The sequence below is a fragment of the Rutilus rutilus genome (genome assembly GCF_951802725.1).
Source record: "Rutilus rutilus genome assembly, chromosome: 1".
Classification (NCBI taxonomy): domain Eukaryota; kingdom Metazoa; phylum Chordata; class Actinopteri; order Cypriniformes; family Leuciscidae; genus Rutilus; species Rutilus rutilus.
In genome coordinates, this window is record NC_140209.1 from 37,451,927 (window position 1) to 37,471,918 (window position 19,992).

The 19,992-nt window shown below is 41.7% G+C and overlaps 1 protein-coding gene across 3 annotated transcripts in view; it reads right to left on the bottom strand.

The window, feature by feature from the left end:
- Positions 1-19,992, bottom strand: part of cacna1ha (calcium channel, voltage-dependent, T type, alpha 1H subunit a) — a 65,889-nt gene that overhangs the window by 23,331 nt on the left and 22,566 nt on the right. For all 3 annotated transcript variants that reach the window (XM_084425439.1, XM_084425438.1, XM_084425437.1), the window contains exons 9-14: positions 5,510-5,661; positions 4,249-4,434; positions 3,946-4,063; positions 3,141-3,296; positions 1,599-1,686; positions 1,049-1,257 (exon numbers count right to left, since the gene is read on the bottom strand). In XM_084425439.1, the coding sequence (XP_084281565.1) occupies positions 1,049-1,257; positions 1,599-1,686; positions 3,141-3,296; positions 3,946-4,063; positions 4,249-4,434; positions 5,510-5,661 (909 nt within the window). The remainder of the gene's footprint in view (positions 1-1,048; positions 1,258-1,598; positions 1,687-3,140; positions 3,297-3,945; positions 4,064-4,248; positions 4,435-5,509; positions 5,662-19,992) is intronic.

The window sequence follows — 19,992 nt, forward strand, 5'->3', positions numbered from 1 at the left end:
AGTACATAGTCATGCATAAGCTGCATGCTCAATAAACAGCTGGTTTGTCATTGATAAACGATAGAAGACATTTACAAGTTTTGTTTCCTACAATGGATTGTAAGTACATTTCCACCGTATCCAGCACACTTTTTGTTTTCTGTCGTATACAGTATCCCGTTACTATTTCGGTAGCACACTTTTTGTTTTCTGTCTTATACAGTATCCCGTTACTATTTCGGTGTGAGAAAACAGCATCAAAAGATTCAGTGCGTGAGTTAACTGTTCGAATGAATTAAACTGAAAATTTGACTGATTAGATCAAAAGGGTCATTTATTTGCAAAACTCGGATTGTTCTTATTTTGTTCAGGTGATTGTAAAAACACAATTGATTTGATTTCTGAAATATTATTAGGGAAAATGATTCTCAGGTTTGTATACAGTAATATCCAGTGTGATAGAAAAGGATTTATTAGTAATATTTTAGTGGGGCACAGCGACACCCCTTAATAGCAATGAGAAATTAAAAACAATATAAAATGATTAAATTTATGCATTTGGCAGACACTCTTATCCAAAGTGACATTACATTCGAGTTTTAAGTCAATAACAAATAAACAGTGTCCACATTAAAGAAATCTTAAAAAAAGTGTGACCTGTTCGTTAAAATTTGCTCTTTGTATTTATGGTTTCATATTGTTTAAAAAAAAAACGTTTATACCATTTCAGGCAAAGTTTAAATTGAATGAATCTAAGAATGTAAATGTGGTGTAACCAAGTGATATTTTACAACTTACAACTTGAATACATAGTTAATGTACGTAACCAGTTGCATGTACACAAATTATTAATGAATAAATAGCACTTCGTTTTTGGGAAGCCACAATACATGACGTCACAATTGAAACAAACTTAGCTATGTCATAAAATGATACATTTTGACATCACTTCACCTTATGATATCACCTTTTTTGGTTCTTTTCACAACTATTTTACGCTAAAGCAATCTATCTGTGATGTCACTGTAATGTACATAAGGTTGACATAGATAATAATTTTTTTTCTTACCAGAGATTTCTGATCAAAAGCATTTGGATCTATTGAGATCCCACTGCCCCGCCTGGACTCAGTCAAACTATACACTGACTCCGGCCCAAGAGAGCTCTTCGGAGTGGGCATGGGTGTGGCAGCAGTGTGCATGATGATTGGAGGGGACAAAGTGCCACGAGGATCCACATGCCCATTCGCAGAAACCATCAGAGAGTACATCTTCAACTCTATTTGTGGAAATGAAAGAGGTTATTCAATGAAAGTCAACACCATTCACTGAATAAAAGTAAAAAGGATTATCCAGGATCTACTTAAAGTAAATGGCAGAGGAGCATAAAAAATACATTTTCCTTAGTAGATTCATTTATGGGAAATGGGTACGCATTGACTTTAATGTGGCTCTAGAGGACCACTGCCCACTTGAATGGGTCTTAACGGACTTCACTCTATGTCTGAATGATCAGGCTAAGAATAGGAAAAATCTATGTAGTGTAAAAAGTGTGCATGTGTGCATAAAAGCCATTTTTTGTTACCTGGCAATAACATTTTATGTGAAAAAGGAAGTAACCTGAAGCTTGTAATTCCCCCATCTTCTCCTCCTCTTCAAAGTTCACAGATCGCTTCTCTTCATCTGCATCTGACCTATTAGCATCTCCCTGCAAAGCACAAGAGGTTATTGTGGACAGCTCACAGTGTTTCAGTAAACGCTCAGCCCACTAAAGTGTTATTTAGGGCGCAGTGAAGCCAAACAGGAGTCACTCTCCCGGAGGATGCTGGCCTCTGGCATCAACAACAAACTGCCCTTCACTCAGTCACAGCCTGCTGTGCATACAGACAGCTGTGGTGCCCGTATTCTCTGTGCCCTGCTACTCTGTTAGAAATTTGGTTAGGGTTGTGTTAAGTTGGTGTTTGCTTTGTTGCAGGTTACCACCTACTAATAACAAGCTCACAATTCACACAATCCCCAGGATGACAGATGAGCCAAACACTGCAGCACTGTATCAGCAATGCAATTCAACTCCCCAGACTATCTGGAGAAAGCAGCTACTTAGTTTGTGCAAAAATCTGCATCCTTCAGAAGCCAAATTCTGTAAATGCTTGTAGCACAAGATCAACTTGTGTGCCACAGGTTGACCCTCTTCACAGGGTGAACACTTTGCATATTAGCTACATATTTAGCTGTAATATATACATTCTGCAGTATATAATTTAAACTTTAAATGTACAAAACAAGCTGTGAAGGTCGTGAAAAACCAGCACAAGCTTATTAAAGTGTAATTTCGCAGATTTTCAACCCACTTTGTATTTTTACAATGTCGGTAGTAGGCCCATATGTAAATTAACAATGTTTACTCCTTGTTACCTGGACTGAGAAATTCATGCGTATTTGTCAGCAAAAACTTTTGACAGCTCCAGGGCTTTCTTGAAAACGATAGATTATACTTTGCCATTTTTGTATCCCCGCCCTCGTTCAGTCGGATCGATGGAGGGTTATTAACAGAAAAGTTATTGTAAGAGTGTTTATCACTGAAAATTGTATGCAGACTGGTGGGAGTGGCATTGGAACATGCCCAGTGCATTATGGGTGTTGAAGTTTTATTTAGGAAAAGGAAAGATAACAGCCTTTTTTCTGTTTTCTCTAGTCAGGTAGCACCGATATCTTTAGATTTTTTTTTCTGCCTTTCTTCTGCATAGGCAGCCAAGTTTTATTAAAAGCCCATTTTGCCAGTGGGGAAGTACTCCAAAGCATATTAACTACATATTTAGCACTAGATTTAGATCTGGAGTTGATATATTGGTTTATAAGATGTACATTTAAATGTTTTTTTTCAAACCATGAATCTATAGAATAATGAAAACCAAAATAATCAGTTATTTGCAGCACAGTTTACATCCTTTACTTTTTTTTTTTCATTCAATGCATTATTTATTTATGTAATGTAAAGAACAAAAAAGCTGAAAAATACTTATGTTGACTGCAGTATTGTAACAGCAATGAAGTTTAACTCCCCAGACTATCTGCAGGAAGCAATTACTTTGCACAAATGCTTAAGAAATATAAACAAAATACTGTAAATGAGACAGCTGTAACAGAAAGTTTTTTTTATACCTCTGCCTGAAACCCCTCCACTAAGATGGCCACAAGCAGGTTAAAGAGGACATAATTCCCAAAAGTCATCAGAGCCACAAAGTAAAGAGCCGCCCATGGGGAGGTGGAAGCCATTCCATTATAGAGGACCACGTTCCAGTCTTCCTGAGTCAGGATCTGAAAAACACATGCAAACAGTTTGTCTGAGAAAAAGAGTACAGAGAACGGGCTGAGTAAAGAAAAAAAAAACTGTGACATATTAATTAGATGTGCAATAGAGTAGTGTTTTGTGTATGTGTTTTCCTGTATCTGAATTATACAGTGGGGAAATGAATACAGAATTTGATGAATTTGAATAGTGTTTTGTGATTATACTGTACAAACTATTCAGAGTTCCGCTCCTTACTGAAGTACAAGTAATTGGCTTTCCAAGTCTAGCAATTAAGTCTTTTTTTAACAACAAAATGGTGTCGCGATAATCTAGTGAGAATAGCTGTAAATGCGCATGGTAGGAAGATACAGTGCAGGTTCAGCAATTCAGGAAATTGTGCTGATGCAAAATGATGCTGATGCTTTCCATTGTAGTGAGCTGCACATTAGTAACTATTTTAGCTCAAGATATAGATATGGAGTTAATAAATTGGTTTATGGGATATACAGATATTTATAATAATATAAATAACTCTAACCTGACAAAAATAAGCAATTACTTACAACACGCTTTACATTTGATATGTCAATATTTCAAAGTATGAAAAAAATGTCTATTCTGTTCATTGAAAGTAAGGACAGATCTATGTACAGTAAGCATAGTTTCTGTTCTTACCTGAAACACAGTGACAATGGCCCACAGCAAGGAATCAAAGTTTTTCCTGTCAGGAATGGTGTCTCCATTCTCCATCTTCTGGCTGAATTTGCATCCAAACAGATGCATTCCAAGAATGCTGTATTGACAGTCAAATAAAAAAAACATTTAAGCACATAATTCCAGAATTACGTTCAATAAAATCGAATTAATGTAGCACTGTGTTTTCTAAATCAAACGGTCAAGATTAGCTATAGTGTTGGTGGCACTGTGCAACAAGCTTGGTTCTAACTGGTTGAATGAGGGTGTGGGTTTGGTCTGCACCTGAATGTGAAGATGAAAAGCATGAGCAGCATGCAGAATGTTGCCACATTATCCATTGTCTTCATCAGCACCACCAGCTGTCTACGCAGTGCAGGGAGGAAGCGCACCAGTTTGAGTACACGCAGGAGACGAAACGTCCTCAGCACTGAAAGACCCCCATCCGCCTGCCCTATGATCTCCCACACACTGCCACCGGAAACACATGGTTATATTTAAGGAGTTTATATATTGAATAGTTCAGATGAAAAAAACATTACCTCAACATTGCTTAGGTATGCTTGCAAGCACTTAAAATACTGTACAACTTTCTACTCTCTTTCTCTCAAATTTTCTACTATCTTTCAGCTATAGCATCTGGGTAGATGATGTATACTGTAACATGGCCATGAAAAATCAATAAAAGTATAGGCAATTTTAATGTAATTTATTTAAAACCTTTTTATGTTTCATTTCATTATCACAAAATCTTTAATAATAATAATTGTATTAAAATATTTTATAATCTGTTGCTAAGTTTGGGGTCAATAAGATGTTTTTTTGTTGTTGTTATAAGAAATAATACTTTTATTCAGCAAGGACGCATTCAACTGATCAAAAATGACAGTAAAGACATTTATGATGTTTAAAAAAATTCTATTCAAATAAATCCTGTTCTTTTGAACTTTCTATTCAACAAAGAATCCTAAAAATGTAAAATATAAAGCAGCACAACTGCTTTAGATATTGATAAGAATAAGAAATGTTTCTTGAGCATCAAATCATAGAATGATTTCTGAAGAATCAGGTGACTGGAGTAATGATGCTGAAAATTCAGCTTTACCATCAAATTAATAAATAGCATTTTAAATGATATTAAAATATAAAACAGTTATTTTAAATTGTAATAATATTTCACAATATTACTGTTTTACTGTATTTTTGATCAAATAAATGCAGTTGATGAGCATAAGATAGGCCTATTTCTTTTCAAAATCATTAAAAAAACTTCTGTAGTGAAAAAAGTAGTGTATATTTGATACGTATTTGATACATTTTCCATCAATTGAATGTTACAATATAATCTATTTAATATATAATTCCCTGCTAAAGAATCCAGCATTGCCGGTCACCAGCAGCATAAGGTATGTTTGGCATGCTAAGACCTGCATGGGGTGCTGGTTGCTGGTAACCAGCATACAGTAGGACCAGCATGGAATTCATGCTGGTTTATGCTGAATTTTTCAGCAGGGATATGAATATAGATATAGATAACAGATCTTACCTTATGACTACAATAATCCCATCAAAGATGTTGTAGGGGTTCTTGATATAGCCGAAGGTACCAAAGGCCAGCAGTTTGAAAAGCATTTCAAGGACAAACATGCTAGTGAAGACGATGTTGCTGATCTCCAGAACATTCGTCAGCTGCACGGGCTGCGAGAGGAAACAGAGCCACACCTCATTACCTTCTGCAGACCAAAGTCATGCCAAGATACTGCTGGGAATACAACATGTGAGTGACCTTATTCACTGACCCTCATAATGGTACCTTCACACACCTTTACTCTCACAACATCACTTGAAACGCCATGAGTCAGAGTACTGTATATGAATACAGAGACCTGCAAAACTACTGAGCACATTCAAACGATAAATGGAGCGTTTATGTAAACACGGTACCTCTGGGTCAAATGAGAAAGATATTTCAGCACACTTATGAAGCAATTACAATTGTTCAGTTTTACACAAACAGCTCTAGTGCTGAGCTTGGATAAGCAAAATCAATCCCAAAGCATTATAAGCTCTTTTATTAAGAGCAAACAACTTTATCAATCAGACGGACAGTACCTCTAAAATCTGTCCATCATAAGCAGTTTCAGGGCATTTGCTGATGCAGACTGTACCAAGTCTTGTGCCTGAAGAATTACCACTGCACGCTTCGATTCTTTAGCACAGAGCAAATCAATAAACACATTCTAAAGGAAGCATAAATGATATGAACCTCTTAGTTCTGCTGCCCATTATAAGAGCAGCAACCCTCAGAATTCACCTGGATACTGTTCACATTAACATACTTTTATAAAATCAATGCCAAACTGTTAGACAATCGCCCTTGCTATGGGCAAACTGAAAGTCATCATGTTAAACACTTCCATTTAGAAAGATAAAACCTCATACATTAAGATTTCACTGCTTCTGATATCACTCTCTCGCCTAATTGGCGCTTTTACAGACACATAAAACTGCATTATTGCACATAATGAAATAACAACAGACAATACAGTATTTATTAATCTACACAAGAAAAGGTATATTGGACCTTAAAGTGTTTTGTCAGGCGCTTAATATTTAGAACCATTTAGAGGTTCCCATCATGGGATTATTTTATTGATTTAAATTAAATTCATTATTTTTGCTTTAATTAATTTTTATTTTTTATAAAATCTTATAAATTAAACAGCTCACATTATCACTAGAAACAAATTGAAATAACCCATTCAACTTGAAAGTTTGATGCAATCATTTAAGACATTTCTCTTTATAACAAAGAACAATAATACATTTATAAATTAACATTATCTAGATAAACAAATGCTGTAAATTGCTGTTCGTTGATAGTTCATGATTCCTACTACAGAATTCTGAATGAAACCTTATTGTAAATTGTTACCAGTGAAGTATGTTTCTATTACAAAATATACAGTAGGTTATCTATACCTGTCTCATTATTGAATTAGTTTGCAAGTATAAACTCATACCCTGTAAATAACAATAGGTTACTGTCGTATAACCCCGGTTCTCTGAAACATAGAGTGGAGATATCCACCTATGGGAAGGGCATCCGTACCTGACCTCTGAAAAAGCATCCAATTGTACCAAGTCTGGCAGGACAGCGCAGCCAATGCCCGGTAAGGCCCCATCTCTTACCGGCGGGTATAGGAAGCCTGCATGCGCTGCTGTTCTCCAGTAAGTATATTCACTTCTCGTGCGGTAAGTGGGGCAAAGCTGGTGGATCTCTCCACTCGATGTTTCAGAGAACTGGGGTTACGATAGTAACCTATTCTGCCGTGCAAAGGCAAAAGACTGTATCTTCGTTCTAAGTCGAAAATTAGTTATTGATATTTTTGGCACATTCAAGACCTCCTTTATCACGTGGATAAGTATCTTGAGTCAATTCCGTTGTTTTTGCAAGGAAATAATGGGTTGTCTTAACAGTAACTTCCAAAAGCCCATGAGAAACCAAGGCAGAACACCATAACACCAGTTACCGCTCTTTGGCTTTGTTTTGGAACGCTCATATTGAGTTACGGTACTCTGCCTTTGTTTAGCCGCACGTCAATATGAAGTTACTGTGCCGGTGTTCTATCAAATAATGCTACCTATCAGATTGTACGGTGTTCTGCCTTTGTTTTACTCTCCATTAAAATTGAAATTATGGTATAGCCTGTGTACTTTGTACAGCTGCCATCAGTCCCTGTAACTTCTGATGTCCTCAGAGCTTTGTCCTGCCCAAAAGTTGCACGAAATGTTCAGAACATTTAGTATGGTCGACAAACGTGCGATATCGATCGCGAAGGATATATGCAGAGTTGACAGAAAAATGTTACACATGCCGTAGCAGATGAATACAACAAAGAACTAAAGCCCCGCCTCACCCAGTTCGGGTACCAAAACTGCGCCGGCACCTTTAGCACCGCCCTGAACACAGTCGAGCCGACGTGGGACTATATCACAGGGAGTGATAATAATGAAGCAACAAGGGTATATTGGTGCATACAAATACAACATAATGAAGCAACAAGTGTAGGCTACTGGTGCATACAACATCAGACCAGCTGTTAAGCGGTACTAGCAATTACTAAAACATCTAATTGCCAGATTTCCAGTGTCCTACCTATAATTAATTTGGCGGAACAACTAAAAATCTTTAAAGTCATTTTTCTCAGTTCCACACTCTAGCAAGTTAAGGTCTTTTGCCTTTGTAGGGCAACATTGTTCTCTTTCATCATCTCGTGTTCGAGATCCATCTATGGGAGTGACATGGACAGCTCCCCGATTGCCCAATACACTCACAGAGAGGTTCTGTAAACCAGAGAAAGACGGTCACCCAAAGGGGCGGTGCCTGACACGTCCCATAATCATGAACCCGCCATACTGATGCACAAACATAACTGCTGTGTACAGGCAGGACATGAAACGTGTGTGGCACACACAAGAGAAGGAAGGGTTAAGCCGACCCCACCCCCAAAACCAAATGTGCTACCGAGGTTCTGGTGACATCCAGCCGGTAGTAACGCACAAACGTATGGGGAGAAGCCCAGCTGGCAGCAGAGCAAATGTCCTGCAGCAATACTCCCCTGAACAGAGCCCAAGAGGTGGCTAAGCCCCTAGTGGAATGAGCTTTGATGTCCCCTGGGGGCTGCACTCCCTTCGATTCATATGCCAAAATTATAGCGTCCACAAGCCAATGTGAGAGGCATTGCTTAGATATGGGATTATCTCCACCAGCCACGGTGCTTTGGGCCATCTGGGTGCTATCAGAATGAGAGACGGGCACTTCTCTCTCACCCTGGCCTGTGTGGGAATTATCAGGCACAGATGAGGAAAAGCATATAGCAGTACTCTGGGCCATGGGTGGGCCAGTGCTTCCACGTTCTTTAGCGAGAACAACATAGGACAATGGGTGTTTTCGCGCGAGGCGAATAGTTCTACAGTTGCCTGTCCGAATCTCATCCGTATCATACCCACTATCAGAGGGTGGAGGCGCCAATCTCCATAGAGTGTGTTCCCCCTCAATAGAAGGTCCGCACCTCTATTCTGAATGCCTGGAACATGAGTCACGTGTAACGACAGGAAAAATCGCCTGTTCCACACCAAAAGCTTGTAAGCTAGAGCGTGTAGTTCCGACGAGTGCATGCCACCTTGACGGTTGATTTATGCCACAGCTGTGGTATTTTCGCAGCGTACGAGCACATGATGTCCCTGCAGGCAAGGCAGAAAATAATTCAGAGCTTTCCAAATGGTCATAATAATGGCTCTAAATAATTTATGTGTGCTAAACGTAGATTACTCGGCCACAAACCGTTCACCGTTCTGCCCTCCAGGGTGGCACCCCAGCCTGTTAAGGACGCATCTGTCGTCACAACTTTGTGCAACATAATCGTCCCCAGAGGGGTTCCCTGTGCGTAAAAGTCTGTGCTCTTCCAGTGGCGCAGAGTTGCTGTGCAGGTGCGCGTCACTATTACAGAGCGGCAAAGATCATGTAACAGGCTGAAATGTAGTGACAAAACCCATTTCATGAACATTCTCTGCATCCTAAGGCAAGTGCGAAATAGCACTTTCAAAACTGCGACAGGCAGTTAATTAGAGAGAGAACGTGCTCTTGAGAGAGACGCGCTCGCATGGAGACTGAGTTCAGCTCCAAGAAGGGAGGAGATATCTTCTTTCAGAACGTGAGCGGTGCTCTCCTCCATGTGTGAAGAGAGAACGCCGTTGAAATGCGGGGGTTTCATTACAAACTGCAGCCTGTAGCCCTGCATTATTGTACGCGTCACCCACTTGGTAGCAGCAGCAGTTTGCCACGCTGACACACAGCTCGCGAGTGTTCCCACTCAAGCCGTGATAGCTTCGTGTATGCCCAGCTGGCTCATTTGGGATGCAATAATGCCCTCTAGTGGACGAACTTGGGACGGCATGCAGGGGTTCAGAGAGATGTTCTCTCTCCATAGAGAAAAGTACTTTCTCTACCTACAGAGTAGGTTCCCTCTCTGTAAAAAATTCATTTGATTCGTTTGAGTTAATGTGTTTTTTTTGTGTTTTGTGTTGGGGAACACATGGGCCGAAGCCTTTATTAACTGGGTGAGGGGAACACAGTGTGTGTGGTGTGGTGACACTGCTTTTGCACTTTTCCTCACAACAGACCCCCTGAACGTGGGGGGAGAACACACAATGCCCACTGAACACATGGGCTGGGCAGCCTCGAGAGGGGGGTGGTCGACCCCTCCATAAGAAACCCTCCGTCTCTTGAACAGGGGCTCTAGGGCAGGAAGAGAGTCCAAAGAGCTTGCGGCTTGTGAATGCGGACTCTATGCCCGCGGGTTCGAGGGTTTTCCCGCCGCGGCAGGAGTCGGTTTCCCCCAGGTCTTAGCAGAGGGTGGGTTGCTCTTTCGTGGCGGGGGTTTGTTGCTGGACCTTTCCTTGCCCTGATGGAAGTTACGTCCCGAGACAGGGGGGTTAGGCAAATGCGCAGGGGGCGCCTGGCGTGGGGCCGCCTTCCTGGGAAGGCATAACTTGAAGGCCTTGTCTTCCTTTTTTGCATCGTTGCTGCATCAATGTGACGGCAGGGCCACATACGGGGCGCCCGCAATGCACCTCTTCTCACTGTCAGGGAGGCCCGACAGGTTCAGCCAGAGTGTGCGCTCTCCCACCACAGAAAAGCGCCATGGAGCACCTGCAGGTTTGGACGGCCTGACGAGCGTTACGGAGGACGAGGTCATTAACAGTACTGATCTCCTTCCACAGCACGGGTGAGGGGGATCCCTTGTCGTCCAAAATCTCCGCCTGGTAAGCAGAGAGGAGGGAGGAGACATTCAGGGCCCTGACAGCCAAGTCCGAGGATCTATAAGCGGCCTGGTGCACAGAGGCAGAAAAACAGTCCATCTTGTTAGGCAAGACTGGTTTCGGGGGAGCGAGCAGCCCGTCCTGGACTGGGTTGAGGTACCTGGCGATCGATGGCTCAATAGCGGAGGGATCACCCATGCAGAGAGCCGCCATATCCTTTACCTCTAGACCCGCAAGACCGTGTTTGAGATTGAGCGGGTCGCTCCAGTTGTGCCTCATGTGCTTCACGCACGCTAGGAGGACGGGGAAGAGTTGTTTCCTCGGACCGGGAGGGGGTCCCAGCACTTTCCCGTCATAAATGTCCCTTTCCTGGTCGGTGGTGCTCTGTGGAGCCGGCCACTCAATGTTGAGGCGAGCGGCCGTAAGGTGAGCAGCGTAAATCCAACCAAACTGTGTAAGTGCAGAGATCGCGAGAAGCGCATGTCAACTGGAGAACAGCAGCGCATGCAGGCTTCTTATGTCCGCAGGTAAGAGGTGGGGCCTTAGCATTGGCTGCGCGCTTCTGTCTGTCTTGCCAGACTTGGTGCAATTGGATGCTTCTGCAGAGGTCAGGTACGGATGCCCTTCCCATAGGTGGATCTTGAACATGAGATGATGAAAGAGAACTGAAGTAAAAGAACCTGTGCTGACAGATCACCACTAGGGGGCTCCACTGCTTCTGGTGCCTGCATTGATCTAAATACATTAATTAATGTACTTCATGAATATTTATATGCCACTTCCCAAAACTACTTGGTACCCAGGAACAACAGATTAGAAATGGATTAGTAAAAGAAAAATGAAGACCTTTCATTATATCATCTTATACTGCAATGTTAGATTAGACAAGCATTTTCCGCCTAACAGGCATCAATTTGTAGTCCTAAACAGTTTTAGCATCACAGATTTTGTAGGCTATTTGTAGGCTAATTAGTATTGCCAGGTACAAGAAATAAACAAAAACCCAGAATATCTGCTAATATAAGATAGCAGTGTCAAAATAAAACAGATGGTAGTCACATTTTCAGTGGGTAAATTTCCATTTAAATCTTACAATTTATGCAACATATATACATAAACAGATGTGCTTGTGTCGTGTTGAACAGGTTGCTTTGTGAATCATTATTCCAGCAGCGGACACCACCTCAGGTGCCAAGATTGTTGAAGTGTGTTAACTCTAATTTGGCTTGAAATAAAATGCAATGCTAATTTGCCAGAACAATTCTGAAGCAACAGATTCATAAAACATACTATGGGGCAAAAACATTGTTTAGTGTAATTTTCCTCATAGAGTGAGACACGTGCCATTATGCAGTGCCATAGCCTGAGCTCAGTCGTGATTCATTCTAAACACAATCTTCAAGCCTGTGCATAATTTTTCCAACAAAATGACGTGTCTTTTTTTCTAGTGACAGAGATGATCAGTGCATGTCTAGTTTTAAGATATTAAACAATTGTATTGTTGTTGATCCCTCCTCCCCAGACCCTATTGCTCATCCCCTGCAACAAAACCAGGGATGGTTCACATGACAATCACACACTATCAATATCAAAACAATATCCTGACCACTCTTCAATAAAATACATACTCACAAAAAGTATTCTTGTTGCTTGATAAACTTAAGGTTGAGCCACTGTAGTCACTTGGACAATTTTAATGATGTCATTACTAACTTTTCTGGGCCGGCAGAATACAATTACCTAGAAGCCTATGAAGGAGTGAGCCAGCTCTCAGATTTCATCAAAAATATCTTAATTTGTGTTCTGAAGATGAACAAAAGTCTTACGGGTTTTGAACAACATGAGGGTGAGTAATTACTAACAGAATTTTGGGGTGAACTAGGCTAACCCTTTAATGATCCTCAATGATTATTGTCCCACCCGAATGGGAAAATTATCAGTAAACATCAATGTAAATTAATGTCTGTTTCTCACACAAATAGCCTATATTGCATGAGTTCAGATTTGGAATATAGTGTATGGACTATTTTTTATATATTTTTATACTGCTTTTGGGGGCTTTTTGAAGACCCTTTTAATGTCCTTTTAACATGAGGGTGCGTAAATGATGGCATTTTTTATTTTCGACTGAACCACTACACCACTTACACTACACACAAATCGAATATCCATCCCAGCTTTCCTGAAAATGGTCTGCCTGAGTGCAAAGCTACAAATTCCCACTGCTGCTGCATCAAGCACATTTGCTGGACAGAGCAATAGAAAAGCAATGACAGTGAAAATGCATGTTTGAACACTGGGCTTTCAGTGGCGGCAACATGGCAGACTAAAGGAGAGTGATGTTAGCAGAGGACAGTCCAGAGGGAGTCGGCTGCTGCAACCTTTATTGCCCCCTTCCTCCATCATTTCCTATGATGCATAGCACACATTCCCACTTCTTTATACACCTCTGAGTGCAGAACAACTCAGAAAAGGCTAAATGAACGAAAAACAACAACACGGTTGTTAAATATATCGGTAAAAGAAGCACTTAGAAGGTTGTGGTTTAAAAATAAACATTCTGACATTAGAGGGTTGTATCGGTCAAAGAAGCCCCAAGAAGGTTGTGGTTTAAAAATAAACATTCTGACATAAACACTCTGTCAGCTACACTGTTTACTTCTGAATATTATAATTTGGTTCCAAAACGTGATAAACCCATTTTGATTAATTTGAGTAAAAATGTGTTTTCTTTACCAAGAAAGTGGCAAGATGAAAACCACTATTTTTTGTTTTAAACTTTCACATAGCATCTTTAGGTTATAATAACATAAAAAATTCAAATCCAGATTTAGATTTTCAAAGATTTATTATAAAAACTGATTATTTTTTACCAAAAATGCAATAAATTCATGACACTTTTTTTTCAAAATGCAATTAATCCATTGAATCAATATAAAAGTAATTTTTCATATTGAAACTGTTGAAAATACACAACAAAGTAAGTTGATCCACATATGACAGCCTCTGAACTCGGTCAATACTAATCTTATAGGCTATACAGGCACTGGACTAAAATACATTCAATCAGCCATCGCTAAGAAATACCTCCTGAACTTTTTTGACGGCGATCAACTGTAAAATGGCTTGATCCTGCTCGGTTTTCGTTGACTTTGAGTATAAGAATTGAACTTTTTTCAAAAGATCCCCTGGGGTCAACGTGTCAGCGTGACAGAAGTTTGATGCTGTCGTGTGAGAACAATTCCAGAGGTTTCTTCCTCGCTGGTCCAATGTCCCCGAGCCATAGTCTCGGCCGTCTACGAGCTCCTCACAGCACAGAGTGCAACAGAAACAGAGCGTCGCCGCTCGGGCTCCTTCACAATCTGGGGAACCTGGGTGGCGGTCGCAGTCTAAGCCTGTTAGGGGTAGGCAAGATCTGAGGACTGTCATCTCTAAGAGAGCTTGGACTAAGAAGAAGTCCTGACGCCAAGGTTGTCAGGCTTCTGAGGGTGGTCCCCTCCGAGGAGGGACGGTTTCGAGAAATCGTTCCTCCTCGGCGCCCTCTGAGGAGAGTCGCAGCGCTGCCACTTCGGTTGTTCCCTGCCGGTTTGCCGTTTCAGGGCACCGAAATGACTGTTCAACCAAATCCAGAGGCCAGTCTCGAGAGACTGGTCCCCTTAGCAGAATTTCTGGCAGCGTGGAAACTACTACCAAATATTTCTCAGTGGGTCCTGCATATAATAGAAAAGGGTTACAGAATTCAGTTCGGTTCTCGTCCGCCCAGATTTCAAGGGGTCCTTCCCACAGTGGTGGACTCCGAGCAGGCTCTGGTTATGGAGCAGGAAGTACTGACGCTTCTACAAAAAGGGGCTATAGAAAGGGTTTAACAGCCGTTACTTCATTGTTCCAAAGAAGGATGGGGGGTTGCATCCTATTCTAGATCTGCGTCAATTAAACAGCAGAGTTCAGAAACTCAAGTTCAGAATGCTTACACTCAAACCAGACTGGTTTGTCACAATAGACTTGAAGGACGCGTACTTCCATGTATCTATACATCCTCATCACAGGAAGTTCCTGAGGTTCGCTTTCGGGGGCGAAGCATACCAGTATCGGGTTCTTCCCTTCGGCTTAGGTTTATCACCCCGCACCTTTACAAAATGCGTGGATGCAGCTCTGGCTCCTCTGAGACTCCAGGGCATTCGCGTATTAAATTATATCGACGATTGGTTGATTCTAGCTCAGTCCGAGCAGATGGCAGTTCGGCATCAAGATGTCGTTCTGTCTCACATAAAGATGTTGGGGTTGCGGCTCAACGGCAAAAAGAGTGTGCTCCTCTTTTCTGGGTGTAATATGGGATTCGACAACAATGCCAGCACATCTGTCTCCTGCACGTATTTCTGCGATTCTCACAGCCGTAAAGGGGGTAAAACTAGGCCAGTCACTCACTGTGAAACAGTTTCAGAGACTGTTGGGGCTCATTACAGCTGCGTCCAACGTAATCACTTTTGGCCTTCTGTACATGAGACCTCTGCAGTGGTGGCTCAGGACCAAGGGGTTTTCTCCGAGGAGAAATCCGTTTTGCATGATCAAGGTCATGCGGCAATGCCTACGTGCCTTGGTCATGTGGAAGAAACCTTGGTTCCTCGCCCAGGGCCCAGTGCCAGTATCCTCGCCCAGGGCCCAGTATTGACTGGGGGCTTCTTGTCGACGCGTAACGCTATCGACGGATGCTTCCCTCACGGGATGGAGGGGGATCATGAGTGGCCGCTCGGCGAAAGGTCTTTGGCATGACCATCAATGTTCTTGGCACATAAATTGGCTAGAAATGATGGCGGTATTTCAAGCACTCAAATATTTCCTGCCAGACCTGAGAGGTCACCATGTGCTTGTCCGCACGGACAACACATCGGTGGTCTCCTATATCAACCATCAGGGGGGTCTGAGGTCACGTCACCTATGCAAGCAGGCCCATCAGATCCTCCTATGGGCCCAGGGGAAATTGCTGTCACTCAGGGCAGTATATATTCCGGGGCATCAGAATCTGGGAGGGGATATCCTGTCGTGGCAGGGGCTGAGGCCCGGGGAGTGGAGACTTCACCCCGAGGTGGTGGGGCTTCTTTGGGAGAAATTTGGTCAAGCTCAAGTCGACCTTTTCGCATCATCAGAGACAACCCATTGTCCCATGTGGTTCTCCCTTACGCACCCACCTCCTCTCGGACTGCATGCGATGGTGCAGGTTTGGCAGAGGTTACATCTGTACGCATTTCCCCCCGATATCCATGCTTCCGGGTGTTGTGGAGAGGGTTCGCCGGGAAGGGGCCCGTCTGCTACTAGTAGCCCTTTACTGGCCGGCCCGAGTGTGGTTCTCGGACCTAGTGTCCCTTCTAGACGGCTCTCCCATGGAGATTCCGGTCAGGAGGGACCTACTGTCCCAAGCAGGGGGCACAATATTTCACCCTCATCCGGAGTTGTGGAAACTGTGGGCCTGGCCCCTGAGGGGCCCCAGCTTATAGAATCCGGTCTCTCGACTGAGGTCGTTGAGATCATTCTCCATTCCAGAGCGCCTTCTACAAGAAAACTATATGCATTGAAATGGAGATTATTCACTGCCTGGTATGGTGAACGTCACCTAGACCCTGTTAACTGCCCTGTTGGTACAGCTCTGCTGGATTATCTCAATCTACCTTAAAGGTATATGTGGCGGCTATATCAGCCTACCACAACCCTCTGGGGGGCACTTCTCTTGGGAGAGATCCTCTGATTATTCGTTTTCTCCATAGTACATTGAGGTTGAGACCTGCACTGCACTCTAGAGCACCGGCTTGAGATTTGGCCATTGTACTTGAGGGTCTGGCTTTGGCTCCCTTCGAGCCCATTGAAGAGGTTTCAGAAAAGTTCCTCACTCTAAAAACTTTATTTCTTCTCGCTATTTCTTCTATCAAGAGAATTGGAGATTTGCAAGCCTTGTCGGTTGCTCCTTCATGTTTGGAATTTGCACCTGGTATGGTGAAGGCATTTCTTCACCCTAGGCCGGGTTACATCCCTAAGGTCTCTACTAATGTTGCAGGCCCAATAGTGCTGCAGGCCTTTTATCCTCCACCATTTAATACCCCAGATCAGGAAAAACTTAATCTGTTATGTCCTGTTCGGGCTTTGGATGCATACGTTCACCTGTGGCGTAAATCAGAGCAATTATTTGTCTGCTTCGGGTCACCTAAGGAAGGTTGCCCTGCATCTAAATAGGTAATGAGCAAGTGGGTAGTTGAGGCAGTCTCACTTGCTTATGAAGCGGCCGGACAGCCTTCACCCTTGGCTGTTCGGGCCCATTCTACAAGGAGTATGGCTGCCTCTAAGGCTTTAATTTCAGGAGTTTCTCTTCAGGATATTTGTAATGCGGCGGGCAGGTCCTCACCACATACATTTGTCAGATTTTATGATATAGACTTCTCCACTCCTGGGGCTAGGTTGCTTGCTTCTTAGTGTGCGCAAGGAATTCACACAGAACGAGCATTTGGTATTATGGCGTAGTGGGTATGGGGTTCCCACAGCGTCTCAAATGCAGCTCAAGTTCCCTTGAAAGGGAACGTCTCAGGTTACGCATGTAACACTGGTTCCCTGATAGGAAACGAGACGCTGCGTTCGCCTGCCATACTTCCTGCATGCCCTGATCGACTTGCTTCAGGCTTACCAGAAGCTAACACGGTCTGGTTTCAGGGGTGCTTTATAGTTTCCTGGTCGATGACGTCACCCGCCTATGACGTCTCGTCTTTCCATTGGACTGATTATACACGTGCTTCACGACGCAATCACGCAGGGCGTTCCCACAGCGTCTCAAACGCAGCGTCTCGTTCCCTATCACGGAACCAGGGTTACATACGGAACCTGAGACGTTTTGTTGCCACTAGCAAATTTTCGGCACTGTGACAAATGCATTTTTAAACATACAAAATAAGTCTATTAATTAATATGATGCTATAAAAAATTTCACGCATAATGACAATAAAAATAAAGAAATAAATGATTGTATGAAAATCAAATCGGAAATACCAAAAACTCTGCCATTGGTGGCAGAAACAGATAGCCCTGCCCCAAACTCGTGCCATTGGTTGAGCAACTGTTGCTATGTTGTGCTAGTCAGGATGTTCAAACAAACAGAACGATGTTTTGAGTCACTGTGTTTACACATTCAGGGGAATCAGCCAATAAATGACTTACAAATGGCTTTAAAATACTTTTCGAAGGAGAATAGCACATCACACTGCAGGATATGTCAACTTCCCAAAAGAATTTCATGTCAGCCCCTCAGCCTAATGGCTAATATTTATAAAAAGGAAATAACAGTATGTGCAGTCAAGACATGCGTGTATCTTTAGTGATGGGGTGAACAGTTATCTCAGTGGGGTGACTTTGACTGATGCAGTAATGAAGACTGTAAGTGGCCCCATGTAAATCCGATTAGGGGGCTGATTGACTCAAGAGTGCGGAGACTCTGCTGAGTTGCTGATCTTTCTCCCCACTATGCCAAGAGCATTCAGTACATAGATCAATGCACCCAGCCTTATCTCATTACTGTAATCCTCCCTCAATTACTACTGGTGACAATTTTTCCCAATAGCTGACAGAACTAAACAAACACCTATATGGATAAGCCTTAAAACAATTGATTTCAAATAATGGCAGTTACCCAGTAAACATCCTGTTTATCACATCATACATTTTTGTTCTTTAATTTAATGCATGTGGACTATGAAGGCTTGTTACCACCTCAGATGAAAAATAAAGTTGCAATTACAATACAACGTCAAAATTACAATTAATAAAGATTCAGTAGTGATATAACCTCGTAATAACATTTTCTTACTCTAAAATGGAATCAGCTTTGTGACATGCCAACAATAATTTCAAACTGGAAAGATATTTATACATTAAATACACATATAATGGAAGACTAGGCAGCAAGCAGACAGCGCCATAAATAGATTCTTAAAATGTGCTACTATCAGACATACTCAAAAGCATAACTCTTTCATTTAACTGTAAAGCACTGACATTGCCATTGGTTACATAATCACAAGTTCTTCAACCTAAAAAAGTAGTCCCTCCTCAAGACACAAATAACAAGCATTTTACTCAAGAATTCATGTTACCTAATTCTTTAAAATGGATCTAAGAATCTCCAAAGAAGGAAGTCTCTAAACCCCAAAGCCACCATAACAAATGTCTACTAACAATTTTCACCTCTTCTGCTTCTCAAATAAGGATTAAAAGAGCCTTATTTCATGTCTTGGGTTAATTAGACAACATGAACTGTTCTTTAAAGTAACATAACGATTAAAGACTTTACTTCAAAAGCAGATGTGCTATCTGGGCCCCGTATTGGTATTCAACAAGCCACGCTTTAGTCAAAGAGCAACCAATCAATCATATATAATTACACATAATTACATGTAAGATAAAAGGGTTTGTTCAGATCTATTATTAGCACACTAGCTTCCTATTGTGAAAATTCTTCTTTCAATAATGAAAAAAGTCAAGGTGCAACTGAAATTTATTTCTACCAGAGCAGTTAAACATTATTTCAAAACCAATCAATCTCCAAACCACCTTTTAGCAAAGTAACAATATTTATCACAAGCCATTTATGCCGAACGTCACATGAACAAACAGGAAAACAGGTCTCATTGTATCCGCGGCTGTATGAACTGACGGCAATAGCTATGACTTTAAAGGTAATCAGCTAACCTAGCTAGATCTTTTTATCTTTCCTGTTTTATTTGATTTACATATGTAAATGTTAGTGAGAAGAAAAAAAAAGAAAAAACTTTTAGATATCAATCTGCATATGTGATGGACTCGCTCCTTTGAAGGTATCTTGAGTAAAACGGCTCTATATTTAACAACGCACATGCAAAAAGACCAGAACCGGAACCGATGAGAACCTATTTTACACTTTGTAAAATAACCCAATATGTCGAATACAGTTTGTTGTGCATAACCCAAATTTTGACAAAACTTAATTTGTGTTAAAAATCTAGAAAACTTTATGACATTTAAATCAATCGAATTTACAACAACAGTAAGTACATCACTGTTTGCAAGGTATAAAAAAAAGCATATCTTGTCAATTGAGTCAACTAACGAAACCCCGTCAGTTGGCCATCGGTCCATCCTTACTGTAAATCCAAGATTAAGTATTTAATACTATTACAAGAGTGTAGGTAAATG